Consider the following 24,093-nt stretch of genomic DNA (forward strand, 5'->3'; position numbering starts at 1 on the left):
TGCTGAAGTCATTCAAAGCAAAGGTCTCTACACTTCCTATTCATTCTTTAATCCTATAGCCCTAAGAAAACATTGTTGAAATATTCTCTTTTGACACAACGGTTACTGTTCTCTAATTTTGCTCACGGCTTTTTTGACAAATAAAGGTTTTTGTTGAAGTGCCTTGATTATTAAAAAAGAAAAAAAAATGCTAGTACAGCAGTTGTATAGCCACAGTGGATATTCTTTCAAGTTCTGAACAATAAAAAATAACAGTATTTTAGAATAAATCAAGAATTAATACTTTGTTTTCTAATTTTGATCTCCAGTGTATATTATATATTCATGCATAGCCAATAATCAAATGTATTCACAAAAAAATGAAATCAGTCGCACTTTTAAGCATTAGCACAGCTAATGATGTTGTCTGTCTCTTCTTATACCCTTTGTGGTTAGCCATCACTGCCTAGCAGAATGGCAAATAGACTAATGACCTGAAGGTCTCTAGTTAGAATCCCAGGTGTTCACACATCCACTGTGACCCTTAATTGATATGCTCATCTGCAGATGTGTTATAGAAGTTTTTGGAAGTACATTCAAAGCAAGTGGGTTTTCTAGGCACATAAATGTCTTCCACTGTATTATTATTGTTATTATCATTCATCATAGGCTAGGCTATATGCACTGGTAGACAGTAAGGTTAAGGTATTCTTGTTTCCCCTTCAAGCTGTAATTTGTGTGTAGCAAAGGCCTATACCAACTGATGATATTGCTTTGCCCTTTAATTCACCCCCCTCCCCTCCCCCCAATCGATGCAGGAGTCAGTGATTATACACTAATGCGTTCTTCCCTTCCATTTTGTGAATCAATGTACGGTTGGTTTCATCTGGTAATGAGAGACACAGTAAAGGTGAAATGCGTGTGTGAGCTCTCTTGTGTTTGTCTCTGAAAGAGTGGTGTGTGTGTGTGTGTGTGTGTGTGTGTGTGTGTGTGTGTGTGTGTGTGTGTGTGTGTGTGTGTGTGTGTGTGTGTGTGTGTGTGTGTGTGTGTGTGTGTGTGTGTGTGTGTGTGTGTGTGTGTGTGTGTGTGTGTGTGTGTGTGTGTGTGTGTGTGTGTGTGTGTGTGTGTGCGCTGTCTGTTTTGTTGTGTGGGTGGGTGAGATGGGGGAGTATGAAGTGTGTGTTTGTTTGTTTGTTTCAGGCAGTCATCTCCTACAGTCTGCCCCTTTAGCTGTGATGGCCTGTTTGTGAGACACAGACATAAAATTATCAGACTGGTCGCTGTCTGCCTTTGAAGTGTCTTGGGCTGTCCATCCCGATTTGTCAACTAAGGGGGATCAGCTCAGTATGGCTGCTGTCTGAAGATCTCTCATCTCTTGTGTTTTTGTAATAGAAGGAACAAAGCTTCCCAGCACTGTATGGTTTCATTCCATTAGTTTAAGGGAGTGTTTTTTTCCTTTTAAAATACCCATAATAATTACTATTAAATATGCCCTAATTGTTTGACATATTTAGATATTTCAAACTTTAAACTGCACTTTGTATATGAATTATTTTAGATTTGAGAATAATTTAAGTATTTACTGGGCTCAACACTATTTGTTTTAAGTGGTTGCCAGGCTGGTAACCAGGCATCAGCCTTTGGTTGACATTTTAAGTCCCCTTATATTTTGCGTAGTTAGGATACTATGCAGTTATGTTAGCTTAATAATGCAAATGTAACATATAAGACAAAAATCTTTATTACAATAGGCAGACAAAATTATTTTCTTTATTTCAACAGCCAATAAATGTTTCTCAAAACGGTTGCCATTGGCAACCTTCGAACTGTTACTGTCAAGCCCTGATTTATGTAGAAGATAACAAACATTTTTAAATATCATATCATCATTATTACTCTGACAAACTAATAGTCAGATAGTATAGATGTCGTGAGAATGTATAGTAACAAGCTGTGAAAAGACATCAACCCTGAGCCCTCAGCTCAGTCCATAGGTGACTCGGCTGGGAACCGTAGGGTCGCCGGTTCGAGTCCCTGTGTGGACCATGAATGGAGTGTGGACTGGTGGCTGCAGAGGTGCCAGTTCATCTCCTGGGCACAACTGAGGTGCTGTTGAGCAAGGCACTGAACCCCCAACCCCGATATATTTGGCAGCCCCCTCGCTCTGACATCTCTCCATTAATTGCATGTAATATAGGTCCTGTTTGTGCATGTTTGTGTATTTCAGGCCTGTGTGTGTGTAAGCTGAATACTATAACTGTGAAACAATTGAATTTCCCCTAGTGGGATTAATAAAGGAATTATTTTTCTTCATTAAATTTCTGGTACTATCCATATAATACAGAATATAATAAAATGTTTGTAAAAGCAATGAAAACTGGGATAAGAATAGGTATCAGAAAAATAGGCAGGATTCTTCAGCTGTAACTTGTGCATGAGAGATAATATTAGACACCTAACCTCTTCAAAGAGGCCAAGTCATCTGTTTAAAAACTGCAATTTTTAATGCATCAAGGTAAACAATCTGAAGAATCACCATGTGCCAACAGCAGCTAAACAGAATAGCTAAAGAGGAAAAACGGTCACACGTCGAGGCTTAACAATAGGGATATGTCAGACATATACAGTATATGGGGCTTGACAGATGCTGTTGATTGACTTCTAATGGTAATGTAATACAACCCACCCTTTGTAGCAGTATTTCTAAAATGATGATTAAATTATCTCAAAGCTAAATAGGTGCTTTTTCATTAAGTGTCTATATTTTGTGTACCTGCCATATGGCCTAAATAAATTTGAGCTACTCAGTAGAAATGATATAGACCAAAGATTCATACAAGGGGGAAAACACCCTGACCTAGATATTTTGTCTCCTCCCCCTGCGGCTTTAGCAGATATGATTCAGTCTCTGGCACTCACACTCCCCTGTTTGAAGGCAAATGAAGCAGAGGCGTTTCCCCCATTGACCAAACCTTAGTCAGATTCTGCAAAAAAGGAGAATAAAATCATCCCATGACTGTCCAGAGTGACTGATCTACCTCAAAGATATGACCGTCCCCCACCCCCTGTTGCTCGTATACCCCGCCACCCCGTCACCCACCCCCCTTACCCTTACCCCCCGCCTCAACAGCCTAATGACTCCTGGAGGTTCTATTTGTAAGGCTCCCATAGAAACACAGCCACAATAGGCCCCATCTTGAGAGGGCCCATCTGGGAGTCTTTGTGGGGCCTGCTGAAAGCCACAAAGGCCTGCTGACCTAGAAACCCATCAATAAGAGAACAGGGAGCCCCACCGACAACAAATTGAAGAGCCATGGAATTTCCTGTGCCATCCTAAATCCGTAGGTGAGGACATAGACTGGGAACATGGGAGGGGGGAATTCTCCGGATGTTTGAGGATGACACGTCAGGATGTCATTCCCAAACTGTCAGCTGTATGCCCATTACCTTAAACTGTCACTGCAGCCTTTGTCCTTGTGCCCACTGTTTGTCATTGTGCTGGAGAGGCCTATGAAATCTTTACAAAGTGATGACTGTGATGGGAAGCAGCAGCAGCATGCAGTGTAGAGTTGTGTGGGGGGCATGGAGATGATGCAAGCTTTTTTTTTTGTGGGTATAGGGTGTGGAATGGCCAGGTGGCTGCTTTGTGTGAACTGAGAAAGGCTACCTTTGGGAAAGTGCATTCAATATTTAGAATCCCTTGACTGTCCATTTAAAGCTTGAGACACTTCTAAGTAAGACTGTAACGTCATCACTCCAAGCTGAGAATTACCCTTACCACTTGTCTTTTTAAAAGTGTCTTGCGTCACTTTCATATGCCTTTTTAACCTACTTTTATTATAACAAATATACTAAGTGTGAACAGCAGTAGAAACATATAATAAAGGATGCCATTGCCATCAGGCGTCACACAAAAAGCAGACAGATTCCAGTGTACCAGATGTCTGGAAGAATTTTGAGGACAGGCACTATCTTATCCTGCATCTGGCTTCCCTTCTCAGTTGCCCTGACAGCTGGGGTACCTTTGCGTTCAGGGGGAGGTGTCAGGTGAATGCTTAAGACAGGTGTCTCAATCACACTTCCACTGCTGGTTGGGGATATGATAGGTGAAAGTGGACAGGAATACTGTGAAGACCTTAACAAGAGAGCTGAAGATGTCAGCTCCACTTTGATAGTCGAGCCACACTAACACCTATGATTCTGTGCCATGTCGATTGCCCCTTCACCAGTTTCCTACAAAGGGTAGCCAGAGTGTGGTCCTTACATCAATTACAGTTAACAACTGTGATGTGGTCATAAATTTCTGGATCTGTGGTGTCTGAATGAATGGCCGGAACAAGACAAAATCTAATGATAGACTTGAAGTTGATAGAGCTTTCATGGGAAGGTGTTGTACCTATTTTATCACTAAATAATGTCCGTAGGCCTCGCAGACAATGTTAGCAGCATGGAATTGATTGACAGTGCATGTGTGTGTGTGTATGTGTGTGTATTTGGGTTTTCCACTCACACTCAAATTCTGGTTGTTTTTTTCTTTTGCTTCTTTTTTAGAGGAAGACCGATATGATAGCTACTCTCGTATGATCTTAAAGTATTTCCTGGCAGAAGGAGTGGTGTGTCGTCATGAACTTTTTGTGGCAGCGGCTCAAGATAACCCAGATGACATCTTACAGGTATGAGAAGGAAATTGTTGTACTGCAAAGTTTTTCATTCACGTCAAGTTGAACATTCCACAAAGAAGCAAGGATGGCCTTAATATCCTCTGGTCCACTTTAACATCATCCCTTTACAACTGTTGTCCTGTCAAAAAGACATTTTTTTAAGTTAACTTTTTACTGATCCAAAGATGGTGGAAATATTGTGCCTACTTGTAGAGGTATTTTTTGTCACAATATATCACTCAGCTCTCGCTGTACAGTATTCAGCCTGGTTCACGCTGGTTAGACCATTATTTAGCAGATGTAATAGGCGCACAGCTTTCCTCAAAAAGTGTCAGGGTCAACAGGGGTATCTGTGAGGTCGAGGGTGGCATGGTTGTGGCATTGTTGAAATGTTTCCCGATGCATCACTCTGTGAAGAGGACCATAGCTCCCAGAAGCTGACTGCCACCCAGCATACAGGAGGAGGGGCTCTCTCCAACTGATTGATAGTGGGAGGGGTCAAAGCCTCACCCTCTCTTTACATATCAAAGGCTTATTAAGAGAGGGGGACTCCCAACGGGGATATATCACATCATTTAGTGTTTTCACAGCTACATTCACAGTATGCTAATCTTCAGATGCTAAGGTTGTACTTTATGCATTATGTTAACATCCACACAACAAACAAGCTTATTGGAAGGCATCAAGTTAAAGCCGGAAATTTGAGGATTTGTTCATATGCATTTAAAAACCCATGTTGAGTTGCATCAGCTAGTATCAGTCAGATTCCGACCCACCCCGGAACATTTCCATTTTTGTTGGAAATTTTACTGGTTGGTCAGTGAAAGAACAGGCTCTCTTTTGTGAGAGCTCACAGTTTGTTTGTTTTTATTAATGTTTGCATCACATCATTTGCATCAGTTTTAAAAAACGTTATTTAATGAATTATATCATTTCCTGTTTTAGTCAGACTTTGGATCATAATATTTTTGATACAAGGACACAACGCTATAAGGATCATCCATCCCCCCATACTGCTGCCACAACGACACATCATGTGTGAAGACTTTATGTACATGTGCTCTTGTAAAACATAACAACTTAAGTTAAGTTAACAAGTTAACCAGATAAGTTTATATGTGGCCAAGAAATTAGCATACAAATTTACAGTTTTATCTCAATTGCTTCAACACAATAAAAGTTTGCTTTTTGCTTACATTCAAGAAATAAGGTTACTGTCAAAAACTGACACTTAAATGCATTTACATTATGTACTCACGGATAAGACTGTACTGTATGGTCACAAGTCATATGATATCACAGTAAATAAGGATAATTAAAATGTCTCTTGAACATTCATCAACATGGTTTTTTTTTTAAAGATTATTTTTCTGGCAGTTTTTAAGCCCTTTATTATATTGGACAGACAAGAAATGGGATTAGAGAGTGAGGAGGAGACATGCAGCAAAGGGCCGCAGGTCGGAGTCAAACCCACGGCTGTTGCCTCGTTGGCCTTCAGCCTCTTTACATGGGGCGACTGCTCTAACCACTCAGCCACCGGCCACCCCTCATCAACATATTTTAACATATTATATTTATTGTATCCTTTTTTGCAGGAACTCCCGGCTCCCATCTTGGATGACGTTGCTATCCACAAACCAATGGAGCAGCCCAGACTGTCTTGTGAACCTCAGGACAATTTGGATGCCATGAAGATTGCTTGGCGCTATCAAAATCTTCCAAAAGTACAGGTGATCACATAACAGTTTCTATCGTCTGTTATTATAATGAATTCAGAATATTGGGACTAGTTCTTGATAGTTGTCTCTGATTGTATGATAAAGAACGGTATTGGCTCTCTGGTCTTAGTAGTTTGGCAATTGTCTCTACCTCTAAATCCATCAGCTTCTAAACTCCTTTGTGGAGTGAATGAGGACTCAGCCTCTTCTTTCAGAGCTGGACCAGATTACTCACACTTAGCTGGCAATAGGTAGACTTTTCACTGGTCCCCAACTCACATATACACACACACGCCTGCACCCCTGCTTAGCCTGGGAAACAAGAGTACTTCGCAGCCTGTGCATTGACATGTCTGCTCGCTCAACCCTGTGACCCAGACCTGCGCCTCTGTCTTCCCCCAAATCCCTGCCTTTCCCCCTGCTAGGGTCGGCAGCCCTACACTCTTTCTTCCGCTTTGAGTAGAGGTGACCCTCCCCTTCTACTTCTCTGCAGTCTCCCCCCTTCAGTCTATAATCCATATCGCTATGTGGATTAACAGCACACAGTGTGTCCCTGGGGATCCTCTCCCTCTTTCTCTCTCCCTGGAAACTTCTTTATATCTGTGTCCTTTCCTCACCTCTCCCCCTTTCCCTGTAAAATCGTCTTTACAAACCACTAGTAAGCCCCACCAGAGGATTTGCATCCCAAATTCACCCCCAGAGTCATCGCTTACTTTCCCCTTACACACACCTCTCCTGGCATAGCCCACTGTGTTGCTCTCCCGATGAAGACATCAGATCAAAGGTGAGGCCGTCAGGGCGGGGATGGAACGCTAAGCGGGTTGCCTAGCTCACAAAGAGAAGATGAGCCCCTGACCCCCCTGCCCTGCTGACCCCCTCGTCCCGCCAGGAGAGGGACACACCAGGGGCCCTAATCCAGATTAGGAGTAGATTAAGGGCCCCTCTAACAATGGAATCCCTGGTTTCACTGAGAGAGAAGAGCTAAAACTCTCTCTTTGAGCTGCAGGAAAACATCCGCCTTCCCCTGCGTCCCTGACACGTTTGCTTTCACAGCTAGAAGTGGACATTTATGTGAAGAAATGATTAAGAGCGTGGATGTAGTGGTTATTTAACTTCTCTGCTGTAGGAATGTTGAGGAATGACCCATAAACAATGCAATTGCATTACCATAGTATTTTAAGGCACACCCATTTAAGATATTAAAAAGACAAATAATATTGCTTTATTCTTATCTGAAATTAGTTGAATGCACATCATTTGTTGTAAAAATTGTAAATCAAGCAGTAGCTTGAGACAATTTGAATAGTTATTAATGCTATTTAATTTTAGGTCTTTAGAGTTCATATGTTTAACCTGCATTTGACTTGTTGACCTCTTCAGAGTGCTCTGGCATCCTCATCCCGGTTCGGTCACTACTATGACGTCTCCAAGACGATGGAGCCAGAAATTCGCCAGGCAGCCAAGTGCCACCGCTTCCACCTTCCAGAACATCCCACCCAGTCATCACCCACACACAGGTAAAACGACAAGACATCATCCACAGAACGCATGGAAACCAATGCGACACCGTCTGCAGAACACAGGCACACAAACACGACATTGTCTACAAAACACAGTTACACAAATAAGACAACTTCAACAGAACACAGGTAAGCAAACATGGCGTGGTTCACAGAATACAGCTAGCCCAACAATGCAGACTGACCAACATAATTTAAAGAGCGCATACTATATATGCCCTGCAACCAGCATGTGCATTAGAGAAGAAGAAACTCTAGATTTAGCACTCCTCAGTATCATGAAGAACCATGTTTTTTAAGATACTCATATAAAATAATTTGATATCCATCAGATGAGAAACATATTTGGATGTTTTGTTAATGTTCTGTGTGAAAAAACAACCACTTAATGGGAGATTTCCGCTTGAAAAATGACTGAAACACTTAAAAGGTTAAAAAAAATGGTACCGTATTTTTCGGATTATAAGTCGCCGTTTTTTTTCATAGTTTGGCCGGGGGTGCGATTTATACTCTGGAGCAACTTATGTGTGAAATTATTAACACATTACTTTAAAATATCAAATAATAGCCTGTGCTATTATTTATCTCAGTCACTAGGCGTATATCAGCAATCGTCTCACACACACACGTCAACCAATCAAAAATCGGCGGGGATGGGTCATGGCAGAAGTACATTGTGAAAAAAAGATGCTACCTGTGGTGTATCTGATCGAGCACTCGGTGCTCGACTGTTCATGACTGTGTCACTCGGTGTGTGCAGTGGTTGATTGTTCCTTTATGTGTGTTATGAAGTTGTGCGGCTACTAAAAGAGCACATGATACAGCCTCGCCTCCGTGTGTGATATTTATCATAGAGACCCACAATGCGCACTACAATAGTCACGCAATAACATAAAACCACAACACTACCTGCTAATGCTTGAGCTAAGCGGCGCATTGTCTACCTTTGGAGTTGGCGGAGTTGTTCAGAAGTGACACCGAGGAAGAGGAGTTCATTGGATTTAGTGATTAGGAGTGACAGATTGTTTGGTAAACGTAACGCGTGTTCTATATGTTATAGTTATTTGAATGACTCTTACCGTAATATGTTACGTTAACATACCAGGCACGTTCTCAGTTCGTTGTTTATGCGTCATATAACGTACACTTATTCAGCATGTTGTTCTCTATTCTATTTTTATTTTAAATTGCCTTTCAAGATGAAATGTCTATTCTTGGTGTTGGATTTTATAAAATAAATTTCCCCAAAAAATGCGACTTATACTCTAGTGCGACTTATATATGTTTTTTTCCTTCTTTATTATGAATTTTGGCCGGTGAGACTTATACTCCGGAGCGACTGGTGAAAAGATTTAATTTCCAAGTTGAGGAGGACAAATACTCACATTTCACTTTAATTTGGCACACATGACAAAATAATATTCTTATTCGTTTCGTCGCAAAGCCTTCATCTGAGTGTTGATTAAAAAGGTATCACTATAGTTGCTAATTCATTTTCTGTAAATCAGCTCTATATATCAATAGTTGCTTTTTAAAAAAATATATTTTCAAAGCTTACTATTTTTGCCCTTTAAACAGCTGATACAAATCAGGTAAAAACCAGCTTGGTTCATCCTCCATTCTGAGTAGCTTGCCCGCGCCCTAAGACAGCCTCTTGATTGTGTATGTCTATTCAAATAAGGGTCTTGTTTGCTCAGCGTGTTTGATTTCTCCTGCATTGAGTGTATCTAGGGTTCAGAGGTCATGTAGGCTCTTTACTCAGAGAGTGCTGTTGAACACACAAGGGCACACGAAGGCACACTCACGCACACTCTGTAAATACAGCAATCTGGAGCACAGAGGATGTGGAGGAGGCTTTATAGAATCCCGCTTCCTTTATTTCTGTAAACAGAGACTGTTTAACAGAGCACCCTTGCAAACATATTAAATGTTGCGGATATTCAGTTTAAAGTACATTATTACAAGTGTGGACCAGGAAGTGGACAGTGTTTGCTATTTTACTAAATATCAGCTCAAAATTTAATAATACTTATTAATAGGGAACAAATAAAATATCTTCTTCACTGATGTTTGCAGCGTTCTGTGGCAGTGTAGACAGTGAGTAAGAGTGACAAGGTGGTACTGTTGTGCCGTTGTGGCGTATGAATGGGTTATAGATCTTACAGACATTTTGACAGCAGGAAACTACACCTGCACCGCACCATTGTGCCCCCCAGCCCCGCCCCAATACTGACACACATACACATGCTAACACACTAAGCATATTACACAAGCACATGTACTACACAAACTCCTAAGCAGGCTACTCCCCCTTGCACGTGTCCACAGCCCCATGTTGATACCCTAGCTGTTAAATTGCTCCGTTTCACTTGAAGGCATAATTGGCACAAATTGCTCTCTAGGTGATACAGATCCTGTTGTTTAAGACCAAGCATCCCCCTTTTCTCCTCCTTTCTTCCCTCGCTGAAAGAGGAACACTGAGATAAAGAAGCTTCCCTGTGTATGATCCTAATTAGCCAACACACTAGCCCCTGTAGCTAAGCACCTAGACCTTTTTGGTACCTGAATGAGAGGTGCTCAGTAGGGGTAGCTAAAACACAATGCCATCCCACACAATGGCTGCCAACCGGAGGCAACCTTCTGCTCAACTGCATGTCAAACCATCCCAGCCCCCTACCTCAGAGCAGGGGCATGGGCAGAGAGGCCAAGGAGGGTAGGTGTCCCTCTTTCACCAAACCAGCTCTATCATTAGCCCCAGCGGGGTCAGGAGGCACCATTGTTTGGATGAATAACTGAAATAGAGTACATGGATGTACTTGGCGCAATTGTAATCAACACAAGTGTGTATTACTGTTCTTTATGCAGGGCTATTGGCGTGTGACCAATCTATGTGTATCAGCTTTTGTAGCCTGAAGGTCGAATTGACAACTGACGTAGCAGCCCACTGTCATTATAATGATGGGGCGTTTTAAGTTGCGCAACCTGTGTAAAAACATGGTTTTAACATTCCTATTGGCCATCCTATATGCTCATGATGGGCTCAGCAGTATTCCATCCCTTGACTGTTGCTAAATGTTGCTCCGGTGATACAGAATGCCCTTTGTCAGGAGTGCACATCTTACCCCTGATTAAACACAAAAATGCTGTTCCCTGTTACTTTTAGATATCAGCCCATTAATTCCCCCCCCTCCTTCTTACTAATCGTCTTTGTTGTGTGTATGTTTGTGCATATCATCTGTCTGTTTGTCTGTCTGTCTCGGCACAATCAGATCCTCAGGGAGCTGACAGAGAACCAGTCATGTTGTAATTTAATCAACCAAATAAATTAATTGGATCTCTTGATATGGATCATATTTCTGCTTCAGTGGCTCCAGAAAAGCACAGTCAGGAGGAACATGTTGCAGTCATAGAGGATTAAGCTACTGCGTCGAAAGGCTCGGCCCAGTTTTATCAAAATGGTTTTAATTACAGTTAGCACGTCCTAAGTAACCCTTTTGTGTTCTCTTTCTGGTTGTCTCCTCTACTATGTCCACTCTCTCTTTGGGTCCTGTGCTCTTTTCAGTACCATACTTGAGTCCTACTCTGCATTGCTGAAGTCACTTCAAGAAGTCATACACAGGGAGGGCTTTGATGTAGCAGCCCCCATGGTAAGAACCAGAGGTGAATGACTGTTTTGCATTTGTTTCTTTCCGCCTGAATCCAGAGGGGATTTCCCAAATATTTTCTGCAACTACAATCTTCTTGAAACCTGTTTCTCCAATTATTGTCAAACGTGTAAAAAAAAAAAAAATATATCCTTTCAAGCAATTACACTGTGTACACATTTGCAGCTAAAATGGTAAAGCAGCTGCTCAAGGAAATGTGTCCACTTCAGGCCACTCTTCATATTAAGAGTTACGACCAGTTGAGTGAGGGTTGAGTGCTAAACATGATTTTGTTGATTGATTTGACTTTAAATTAGTGACTAAAATCAGTCCAATTGGATCACACATTTGTGGATCTGATTTTGGTTTTGGCTCTCTGATTGACAAAAAAAACACTGCTGAAAGGCAGCAGGCATGTAGTAAGCTGCTGTGAGCAGCGATGCAACACAAAAGGCCGGTGTGTATTTTTTCTTTTCATTCTCTAATGTATTGCTACATTTTTGTATTTCTAACTCTTTGACTTGCTGGTTTTAACATGTCTGTGTACATTTCTGCTTGTAGCCGCACTAATTACCATGAGCCCACATCATGTGTGATATGCATTAGAGGAACATTTTTGAAAGAGAGTCCTAGATCTGCACCTGTGACCCCAAGCTCTTCTGTCACATTCCAACCACCACTTCTCAATAGTATGTTTACCTCTCTGTCACCTGCTCGGGTTGGCCTCACCTGTGTGTCCCAGCTGTGTGTCTTACCTTTGACATACATCTTTTTAATAATCATCAGTCCTCTACAGAATGCCAGAAACAGCCATGGCCCCGTCTGTTTCCCACAGGACCTTGTGTAATCCGCCCAACACTGTGATGTGCCTGTATACAGAATGAGTGTGTGTCTGCACCTCCTGCACCTTATTCACCTACTTTCAATGACCCCTCTGCTCATCACCTGGAGCCACCTCTCCCCACTGTCACTCACACACAGGATTTACCTCCAGTACCCCCCACCCTCCATCCCCGAGCACTGTCACTCACACGCCAGATTAACTGCTGACATCATTAAAGCACTGTGGCCGCCTGACATGCTGTTGGCACAGTCCAGGAATTCAGATCGGCACAGAGCGACATGGGCACTGGCACAAGAATGCCCAGTATGGGTGATAGTCCGTAATTGTGCATTTATATGTTTAATTGTTAATCTGCCATCATGGAATGGTAACAAGATGCTGATTTCATATAAAAAGTGTGATATAAATAACAGATTAGTTGGATTAATTATTTTTTCTTTTGAGTTGAATGGGGACAGGGGTGGCAATAGGGCTGTGAGTCTTCGCAGAGATTGGCTGCTGATTAGGTTGTGGTCCCAGGCTGACTGCAGTCTATATGGCTGGCCTCTGGTCCTTGGCTGGACTCAACTGGCACAGTTCCTGAGTTTTCTATAGGCTAAACTATAGGAGTTAAGTTTGGCCTCTCCTCTTGATGCCACAGCAACAGTGGTGTCACCACAGTTCCCTCCTGCTGGGCTGCAGACATAGAAATAGAATTCTAATTCCGTGGCCCCCAAGACCTGCATAGGCGATGTCTGTTAAACAAAGAAAGGGCATATCTAATAATGACAAAGGCACAACACTAATACTCTAGTATAGTAAGGTATAGAGATGCAGCACTGATGTTGAATGGTGAACTGTAGAGAATGAATGTAGAGTCTGGTGTGAGAGTCCTCCTTTGGGAAACTATGAGCCAACTGTGAAAAACTCCCAGAAACAATGGGGTTTATTTTTCTTAGATGCCTGTGATTCTAATCCAGATCCAAACGAAGCTTAGGTCATACTGTTGGGAGAGGAAGTGATGGTGAGTGGGGTAGAGGAGATTTTGGCAGGGTTGAGATAATAGAGGGGGAGGGATAAAAGAGAGGAGAGGTTTGGGGAAAAAAAAGAAAAAGTGAGCAGATTTTAGGGCTTTGTTAATCACTCTTGGCTCTCACCTCAGTCATCAGGAGCCATCCTGAAGAAACCCCAAACAAAAGGCAATTGTAGTAAAGGTTAAAAACCTCTCACAGTTTTGACAGGCTCCTCCATTCTCTCAGTTTCAGTGATATATATCCCACCACTGTTTGGCCACTTTATCTCCGTCTTCGTGAGAGTTGGTTACTGTTGGATCTCTTGTGATGGGGTGGGGGGTTTCAAGGGAAGGCACTCCACCCTTACCCAGGCCCCCTTGGCTGCAGAGCATCACTGTTGTGCCAAGAATGTGCTGGGGTTTCTGGGTGGCGGCCATATTGGAAGCCTGTCTGACAGGTCCATTGTGCGTGTGTCAGATGGCCTCTGTGATTGGGCAGTTGTGTCCAGTCACGTTTGGGCACTGTGTTCCGATCGTCTGTGCTGGTGAGCAGACTGTCCAGTCGCTCTCTCCCTGAATTTGGGAATACTACCCAAAACAGCACCTTTCCGAAAATAATTCAAACCCAGCAATCTGTTAATCATCAAATGCACTGGGAGAAGGTGAAAGAAAATAAAACTGTATTATTGCATTAGTGTGTGTATGTGCCTCTGTAAGAAATTATCATATTTGCATGACTTTTTTTACACAATTTTAGTATTCCTGACCTTCTCCTTACTTGCTTGTTCTTTCTTATAGTCAAAGTCACGTAATATCCTGCGAATTGGGCTTCACTCTCTTGGCTCGGCTTTGTGGTGTGATGACCTGTGTTGCCATGACAACCCCAGAAATGGCCATGCACTTACTACCTTTCTCTATGGACTGCGTGCTTTACTGAGGTCATCGCTGTCAGTTGCAGTAGTTACTGTGCCTTCACATCTCATCCAGGTAAGACATTTTTGGGCACACAAAAACAACTTGGTTTATAAGCATCAGCATGCAGAGCACAACTTATCCGATCAACAATTACTTTCTGATCTGTTTAACTGATTGATATATCTATATCCACTTTTTATGATAGTTTTGAGAACAGTTTGTCATTAATTTCTGAGATGTGTGGTATTGCAAGTATATCATGATATGCAAGGTTTTACAAGTCATGTTTATCCTCTTCTTTATCTCTTAGTTTTTGCTCCTCTGTTTTGTCCTAAAACACTTACCTCCAATTGCCGCCAGAGGGATGAATAACAAACGTTGAATTGACTTGAATTTACAGATAATAGACAGTTAGGATTTTTTGTGCGTGGGTTGATGTTTGGCCCATGTGCTTTTTCTTTGTCTTGTTCATTAATGGGGAGCAAAGTTTGAAATCTTTTGTCGTCAGGCCTCCTCTTGACCCTGTGGTCCAGTGTCACCCTGGTATGACTCAAGCCTGCACGGGGGCCTCTTCCTCACGCATCGCTCCCTCCAACAGACCCAGTCGAGTGCACACTTCATTCAAAGGCCTCTTAATCTATGTTTGTTTGTTTGTTTGGGCTTTTAATTACTTGAAGCTGTACACAATGATGAGAGTGTGTGCCTGTGTATGCGTTTTATTCTCTTACAAATATCCCTCCTTGTAGTTGTGTGTTTTCGGCCGTGTTTGTGTGTGTATGTGTGTGTTTTGGCGTGGGTGGGGTGCAGTTGGGGGGGGGGGGGGGTTTGAGTCCGCGTGCACGCTTCTGTGTACAGTCTGGCCTCTCAGTGTGAAGGTGGAGTCATCTGCTTAGGCATATGGCAAACCATAGCCCTCCCCCAGACAGGCGACCATAGAAGCACACTCACCAGAAAAGCCATCTGAGCCATCTACTAAAATGTTTTATCTTGCCTACGGTTACTACACTCTACTTTCTTATAGTCCTCCTTCATAGCAGCATGGAAGCTGCATTGTCCCTGATCCTTCATACAAAGACATAGGTCAATTCTTAACTTTCAGAACAGCTGTGTTGTCACAACATGCTCTGGCTCCAAGCCTATATGCTCAGTGCACAGCGGCCTTGGCCTAGTCAAAAAAGGTAGAGTGGCTAACTAGCAGATGTCAGCTGTGGTGGGAGCGGTCCCCCAGTCCCTCTCTGGCCTGGCCTCCAAACCCTTAATCTGTCCCCTCCTTCTTCTCCACCCTGGGGAGAGAAGTGAATGAGCGGGGGAAGAAGAGGAGAGGGGGGCATTTTGGACTGAATCAGGTGTTGGGTGACTAAGCCAACATGGAGGTAATGAGAGGCTGTTAGGATGGGTATCTATGAAATGACCTTATGATTAGTTTAATCACCCTTGGTGTTGTTGCCATAAATAATATTGTAATTGATCAACTGAGGTCACCAAGTTGTGCAGGCTCCTCATTTGAAGTTAACAACAGCGCGTCTAGTTAGCAGAGGTTCTTTCTGCCAGTACCTTTGCTTCAATAATTAGCTTAGTTAACGGAGTGTGGCCTTTGGAAGAGTGTCTAGACTAGTAGCAGTGGGCTAGCTGGCTGAGACCACACTGGACTCGCTATCCATTATTGAGCAGCTTGGGAAGTTGAACAACTCACTGAAAGCCTCCTCAGAGCAGCCCAGTGCCACAGTCCATCTGAAACATTAATTAGGCTTGTCCTAGCCATCATCATACTATCTCCTGCCTATCCCCATCCCCAAAAGTAAACACACAAAAACACAAAACGCAGTCTTCCCTAAAATGCATCCATATACACCTCACCTGCTGCTCATGCTAAGTGGTGTCCTAACCTATGCAAATATTTAGACTCAGGGTTTGGACTGGTCAGGCAGTTGTTTGGTACTGTAGCAGGGCTCTAAAACCCCACCACAGGTTCTTTTTAAGAGCCATCCTCCAGAATTTACCATCACTATTCAATAGATCTTTGTGTACTTTTAGTCATTGAATATTAGGGCCCAACTAATGATTATTTACATTTGAACATAATTTGCTGATTATTTTCTCAATTAATCATTTGGTTTATGAAATATTAAAAAGTCATGAAAAACAGCCGTGACAACTTCCCAGAGCCAACAAAGATATTTCATTTACTATCATGTATGACCAAGAAAAGCAGCATATTCTCTAATTTGTAAAGCTTGATTGAATCAGCAAATGTTTGCCTCTTTTCGCTTGAAAAATGATTAATTATTTGTAAAATAACAAATAATAAATCCCTGAAAACTAGGCTGTCCTGAGAAACAAATCATCTAACGCTAATCAGTCTGTCTTTAAATATTTTGTAATATATTTTTTAAGTATGTTTACATCACAACCATGACATGTAACAATATAATCCTCATGATAATTACAACTGTCATATGTCAGAAAGGTATTTAATGGAGAAACTGTGCCCAGTTGAAATTTTCAAGCTCCTGCTTCCATTTCTATCCTTGGAAGTGATGTGCATTATTTTGTCTTATATATAGACTCTGTTCTCCCAAGACATTAGACACAGAAAAGCATCTGCCTCCCTCAGAATGATGTATTTAATTTGATTGTGTTGATGACAAGCAAACACAAGTACAGAGAGCTGTACAGTCTTAACAAAAGTCACTGAGCCAAGGAATAAAATTGGGGTTCATCAGGCCTAACTGGTTACATGAAGGGATTGTGGTTTACCCAGACGAGTTAAGATACTATAGGATCAATGAACACTGGGCTCTTGCTGTGACCGGTCAGTCAGTGATGGTCAGCTGAGGCTCCGGATGTTCAGGTCGTTTATTTTACACTGAGGAAATATGAGCTAATTGAGCCTGTATTGACTTTCATTGCAGAACTGATGTGTCTCTTACTTGAGCCCTTTATCAATAAAAGATAAGATTTAAAAGTAGAACCTCCTTAAACTCAAGGAGCTGTGGAGCATGTGCATGTCTTACTGACGTCATTCTACCAATCCTACCACTATACTGCACAGCTTTGTGTGGACACTTTGGATTCTTTGCCAGGGAGCCTCATCTTTGTATTTCAGTAAGCACAGAAGAATGATTATGCTCTATACAGACTAGCACAGATACAGTTTGAGCAGACCCTCTCTTTTGCACATAACTGGCCATACTGTATCATCAGTGTTTTAAATAATTTGTTGTAGCCAAACTCTTACACTGACTTTAATTGCCGCATTTGAGTGACCTCAGATACCCTGTAAGTGCTGCCGGCCCTGACTGGTGGGATATGCATACTTTTAAAAGTAGGACGAAAATGAAAAGGAAGAAGAAAGAGTGGGGAAAAGACATGAAGGCATGAAAACTGCATTAGGCGGTGGCAGCCAACACAGAGAGAAGGATGTGAATGATTCAAGAGGCAAAGGGATTAATAATGCAGGACTCACTCTTTCCCTCCATCCCAGTGTCCCTCTCTCTCTCCCCCTCCTCTTCCTTTACCCTCTGCCTCCACCCTTTTGTATAATTCTCCATTCTTCATTCTTTTTCTCTACTGTATTCGCCCCCGGTGTGTCCTCTTTGTCGTCAAGGCACTGACCTAACCAGTAGGGGGAGCTCTCCCCATCAGGCCTCAGCTGCTTTCTCCCACTTCCCCCTCTATCCTCCCCTGCTGTGTGCATGTTTGAGAGTGGGCAGCAAAAAGTGGTTGTTTGATGAAGTAAGATAATTTCAGTGTGTTGCCATTGACTTTTCCCATGCAACTTTTGTATGCCTGATGTAAGGTTTATGTCCATTTGCCTGCCCCAACATTACCTGTGTAACCCCTATCAGAGCTCTTTCCCCTCCACACCTCATCACCCTCACCTAAGCCATGGGCAGAAATGACCTGGCCACGGGACATGATGACCTAATTTAATTGCAACACTGATGGCCCGTCAGGAGGCTTTTAATTACCTGCTCATGTTTCTCTGTCTCCCTCTCTCTCTCTGTCTCCCTCGACCCTACAGGACAGAGCTCTAATGGGCAGCATAACCAGGCTATGTGACAATGCCATAGCTCTGGAATCATTCAAAGGCTCTGAGAGAGAGACCAACCCACTCTACAAAGATTACCATGGTAAGAACACACACACACACTCGCTTATCTTTCTGTCGCTTTTCCATCAAATACACACAAATACACACAAGCAGTGCATTAAGGCTGGGGCTGGGCTGTGGATGGAGGCAGGGCAGCCCCCTTGCAGGCCAGGCTGTCAGTGCGCGTTAGTGTGCTGCTGCTCAATCAGACGTGCTCCTCAGTAGACAGGCCGGGGGGGATTCAGCTGCCACGTTGTACCCCCTCTCCCTCGCACCCTCACCCCCTCCATCCCTGCCCCCCCCCCCCCCCTCCCTCCAGCAGAGCCTCTTTCCCTCTCTCCCTCCCGCCTCACCCCCTCTCCATCCACAGTCCCATACCCCCGAGGCTCTGGAACAGAGCAGACCAACACTGGGGAATCGATATTCTCACCATCACTCTCTCTTCCTCTCTGCCTGTATCTCTCCATCCCTCGCTCAATGTCTCCATCGCCAGCATGCTCCGCTAATAAATGGAGGGCAAGGCTTTCAGTAAGGGAAGAGGACAACAGTAAGGGATGATTGGAGAGATGGAAACGGAGAAAAGAGGGGGCGGGGCGCCAACATAGTTTGTCTCTGCTCCTTGGTCTTCACCATCACTTTTTCTTTACAGTTTTTCTATTCCCCTCTTTCTCCCATTTGCCTCCCTCTTTTCACGCATAAAGGTCAGTTTAAGCGAGTGTGGTATTTTTAGCCGTGCCTCTCGAACTCTCCGACTCACTCTTGCGCTTTCCCCCCCCAGTGACAGATGAAGGGATGAGGAGTAAAAATATTCAATGGCAGATTTTGGTTTCATCGAACTGCATGTTTTATTTAGGTAACACATCCCATAGTGGTCACATTCCTCTGCATTGTAAGGCAGGTGGCATGTAAACCCATTAAAAATATGAGCATTGCAGGACATTGTCGTACAAAAATGTTCTTTGGAATTTGCAATTAATATTTTTTGAATTTCTTGTTCGAGAATATATTTACCCTCTGTTTAACCAGCCAGAGAGACTGTGGTTGGGTTATGAAATACATTTATGTGCATGATTGTTTTGATGTGTGTTCATGAGTGCAAACGCATCTGGTACGAGTGTGAGAGTGCGTGCGAATGTGTGTTTGCGGCAGCAGTTCAGGGCTGCTCAAAGCATGCTGGGAAGCCTGTCACTGCAAATCAGGCAAAGGGAAATCACCCAAGTGCACAGAGGAGAGAGCCCACCATCCCCCACTTTCTCTGTCTGTCTCCCTTTCTCCATTACTCCCTCGATCTTTTCTTTTCTCTCTCACGCTCATTTATATCACCCCACTTCTACAGTACTTTTCCAGTTTTATGAAAATGTAACTTTGAGGTGACAGGAAAAGAGAAACGAAGAGTAAAAAACACTCCAAAGCTTTCTACTATCCTTTACAGGAATCTCTAGCTTGTATGTTTGCTTTCTGTCCCTCATTGATCTAGTGTGTCCCTTAATTGGGCAAATATCCTTTACAGTACAGCCATGCTCCAGGCTGTGGGGAAAAAAGAAGAGAGTAGGAATGCTGATATAGAAATGTTTATAGATATTTGATCAGTAATTTCTTGCCCTTCTAGTCTCTGGTCAGTGGAGTGTAACTATAATGCTTAGTACAGAAGAAGACATACTTTATTGTCATATATCATCATATAAAGTATATCTTCTTGATGCAGATGTCTGAAAAATACTTTTTAGTGATAAAAACCTAACCCCACTACATTCAATTAGATGAACACAATTTTCTCCAAACAGATAAAGTTTCCTTTCAAGATCCTGACTGTCACTAATATTATTTTTGTAGATATGAATAAGAGGAAAACGGCTCCTTTCAGTAGTCACAAAATTAATCTGATGGGATGCCATATAAACATAGAAACTGCCTGTTCATCCTGGATCTTCCTTTCATGAAATCTTTGGAAATACTTTTTTTTACCCTGATACTTTTTAAGTTGCATGATTTTTAACAATATTTTACACATTAAAAAGGAAGCACATAACTTTTTCTTGGTTGTTTTTTATTGGCACAGTTTAATATAAAGCATTCACATTGTGTATGATAGGACTGGAATAACTTGCTTGCACTGTTCATACCACTTCATCTGTTCTCACTGTCCTTCACAGGTCTCCTACATGTTCGGCAAGTACCTCACCTGAACTGTCTGGCGAGTAAACTCCCTGACCACAAGGACTTGGCCTTTAAGCTCAAGAGAAAACAGTTCAGTGTTGAGGTAAGTTGTCAAGGTAACGCAGTACATCCAGGGTTTCTTCAAAAACAGAACATAGTGTTAGGGGTTCTACGCTGTATTTTAATGCTTTCTCATTCTTTTTATTTTTTTGCCTCAATTATATTTCTTTACTGTGTTTAATGTAACTTCCTATATAACCAATATCCCAAAACAAGAGCTGAATATAGAGATGTAATTATTTATTAAACAAACTCATTACATTTTTCCATTCATCATGTTCATAGCAGTGCTGAAATTAAGTGCTGACGATAATGAGAACTCTCCCAAGGTAGTTCTGCCATCCTGTTTTTACTATTGGGTGTCAAAATCAAAGGTGAAGCTATCGATTACACACTGTTGCTGCCACACTTACTCCAGTGTAGTGTTAAGAGGCAACAGAGTGAGAATAAATCTCTATCTATATTCATGAATATGCAGTGAACTGGTGGGAGTATAACTTAAAGGTATAGTTCACATTTTTATGTATAACTAAAGGAGTATGAATTAATCACCAGTCAGGATATTAATGCAAGGACATGTCTCCAGCTATCCATGACAGACATAAATGAAGGAACCACAACAAACATGGTTGCACAGAAACATTTTAAGCCACAATAGGTCTCAAGGGAGCAAGCTATGTACAGTAGGTGCTACTTACTTTGTCTGGCAGGTCACTCTTCATTCTCAGGTCACTCTCCCCAGCATGACCTGTTGAGAAAAAAGAGGGGTAGACAGCAGTTTTACCTTATACTTTAGCCTTTAAGCTCACCTGAATGGCAGTTTATTAATGGTGATTATATGTGGAAACACTGGTGGGCCAACAACCACTTTGGAGAGATGTAAGACCAGAACATTACACAATTGACATTATGCTTTGTAGCTCCAAAATTAGTAATCAATAGGTGTTTTTATAAAGAAAAAAAAAGGCAGCCTAATCGTTGCCGACTTGTTTTCCTGTTTAGAAGAACCTAATGTTTTGACTCCTCTACAGCATGACCATAAGACACTGCAGGACTTGGTATAATGAGGCAATATGACAGTTATACACACAACACTGCTTGCACGCTGAAGGATAGCAGTAGGACAAGTAGTGGCATTTGGCAAGAATGTATGTTTGAACTGAATGTGAGAGGAAGGAGAGGACTGGAGGAAGAGGAAGATGTATCTCTAAGCTTTTGATTCACCCTAACGTCCACCCATAAGTAACCTGGTGTAATCATATTCTAAAAGCATGTCCTGCTATAACAAGAAGATAAACAACATCTTCACTCACCAATTCAAAGCTCTCTGAAAGAGAAAGGAGGCACGGTAGTTCAACCTCTGAGCAAACGTTTAAATAACTCTGATGTTTAAATGCTATAGCTGCTCAAAAATAAGAAACAGCGGAAAAAAAGAGCTGTCAACTAGTTTAGCAACGATAAGATGGTCACTCTTCTGAAATCACTGTTCAGCCTGTGAGGCGATGATTGCCCGCCTCATTCATAACTGGTGTTTTATTGGTGACCTTTCTACCTCGTTCATCTGTTCCATCATGGGTTAAAGTGGCCAATCTTTCAATTTGCTGTGTCATTTTTGCTGCCATATATATCCTTTGAACTGGGTAAGAGCATTGCTGCCTCTCAGCTGCATCAATGATAGCTTGGTTAGGGTTTTTTGAGACCCCAAGAAGAAGGTGGTAAAAGTAGTTGGGTCTAACAAAAAGACAACCTCAACACCTGTGCGAAGGAATGCACAAAATGAACATTTGGATAGGCTTCCTCCATCAAGGTCTGTATGCTGCAGACATTCCCGCTCACCATGGCAGTACCATCATATGTTTGTGCAATCAACTTGTCCCCTAACTTTACTGGTTCCAGTGCACAGGCACTGGACAGTTTTCACCGGCCACAACTTTCACGATCTTTAAAAATAAACGTTCTCGAACTGTATAGTTTGGCAGTATGTATCCCAATCCAAGCACCATTTGGGATTTGCATGACGCATCAGTCATTTTATCCGCTTGCACAGCTACAAACAATGCTACAAACAGCAACTTCCTTTTTCCCTGTACACTTTGTACATGAAGTTCAACAGCTTGTTCCGAGTCCTGCTATAGAGGTCCCTTTGAAAACTGGCTGAGCATCGCAGTGCTCCTGTAGCCTTGAGTCGCCCTCACACATTGTTTCAAATATGTATCAGAAAATCCCAGGGTTGAGACAATCTGCACGTACCACCATTTCACATTTTCCACACAGTTTAATGCAGGTCACTCGGCACATACCTGTTCTCCTCAACCTGCTACTCAATTCCCTGTTTGTATGAATTATCAATTTGGGCAGCTATGTTTGCTCTGCTGTTATATAAGTGAGGCATATACACAGCACAGGATTGTATAGTCTTTCCATTTCTTCATTCATTTTGATTCATAATTTCTCATCCTCTTTCTTTCTCTGTCAGAGATGCATCCATTTTGCATGTGTCACATCATCACTCTCACTCTAAGCAATCAATCTGTCACTGAACTACCACTCTAGAGACAAATTAAGGGGCCCTCCTGTTAGCGCAGGCTCATGATTGGTCCTCATTACATTATCATTACCTTATCACACCCTCTGGTCCTTGGCTCTTAGTGAGTCCTATTGTCTCAGGCAGGAGGTGAGGGGGGAGGAGAGGAATGCCCCTCTTTCCCCCCTCCAACCTTTTTGCATCCTTCGGTCATCCCCTTCTCATTTTCTGCCAGCCTTCACCATCCTTCTAACCCTTTCTCCTGTCTGCATTGGCCCACTCCCCCTCCTGTCTGTGACCCCCTGAATAGGCCACTCTAGTATAGATTTATATGGTCCATAAAAGTCAAGGTGGTTATCCTCAATGGTCTTTTAATTAGGCCTCTGTATTGGACAGGCCAGGGGGCAGAGGCCTAGAGCATCCCTGTAGCTCTGTGGGGCCTGGATACTGTGTCATATATCCCTGCAGCACATTGTAAAGATCAGCCTTTGTCTGCCTTCCTTGTTTAAGGAGCTCTATTAAAGTTTTTTGTCGAATGGTAACCATGCTCTTGTATTACTGTCATACACATGGCATTAAAAGAATTATATTAACAGAGGATTTTTCAAAATTATAAAACATCTGCGATTGTTGACACAAGAGTACATAATATGAAATGTCAGTCACAATCCTTGGACACGATACATTTTTCATGTGTCAGGGAATTTCCCAGAGAACATTTTATCGTATCACCAGTCATGCATCAAATCATTCAAAACACGTTGTAATATGCTTTAACATTCTCATGTTGGGTTCTCTGACACTGTGATTGGCCCTCATTAATTTGTACATCACCTTAGAATGAGATGTCACAAAGGTATGAGTCTCATGTTCTCATGTTGGCTCTGCGTCCCTCGCTGCAGAGGTTGATATTTTATCTGTATACATACCTGTGTATAACTTAACGTACAGGACTTCTGTTGTGCTCTGATTACACATACATTCAGT

The 24,093-nt window shown here is 42.3% G+C and overlaps 1 protein-coding gene across 1 annotated transcript in view; it reads left to right on the forward strand.

The window, feature by feature from the left end:
* The window catches only part of elp4 (elongator acetyltransferase complex subunit 4), a gene marked incomplete at its 5' end in the record, with an annotated part of 57,184 nt that overhangs the window by 2,940 nt on the left and 30,151 nt on the right, over positions 1-24,093 (forward strand). The window contains 7 exons of the mRNA XM_083928552.1: positions 4,531-4,652; positions 6,236-6,370; positions 7,739-7,875; positions 11,441-11,525; positions 14,156-14,344; positions 18,297-18,405; positions 20,519-20,625. Coding sequence (XP_083784678.1) covers positions 4,531-4,652; positions 6,236-6,370; positions 7,739-7,875; positions 11,441-11,525; positions 14,156-14,344; positions 18,297-18,405; positions 20,519-20,625 — 884 coding nt within the window. The remainder of the gene's footprint in view (positions 1-4,530; positions 4,653-6,235; positions 6,371-7,738; positions 7,876-11,440; positions 11,526-14,155; positions 14,345-18,296; positions 18,406-20,518; positions 20,626-24,093) is intronic.

This window comes from Echiichthys vipera (assembly GCF_963691815.1).
Source record: "Echiichthys vipera genome assembly, chromosome: 1".
Lineage (NCBI taxonomy): Eukaryota > Metazoa > Chordata > Actinopteri > Perciformes > Trachinidae > Echiichthys > Echiichthys vipera.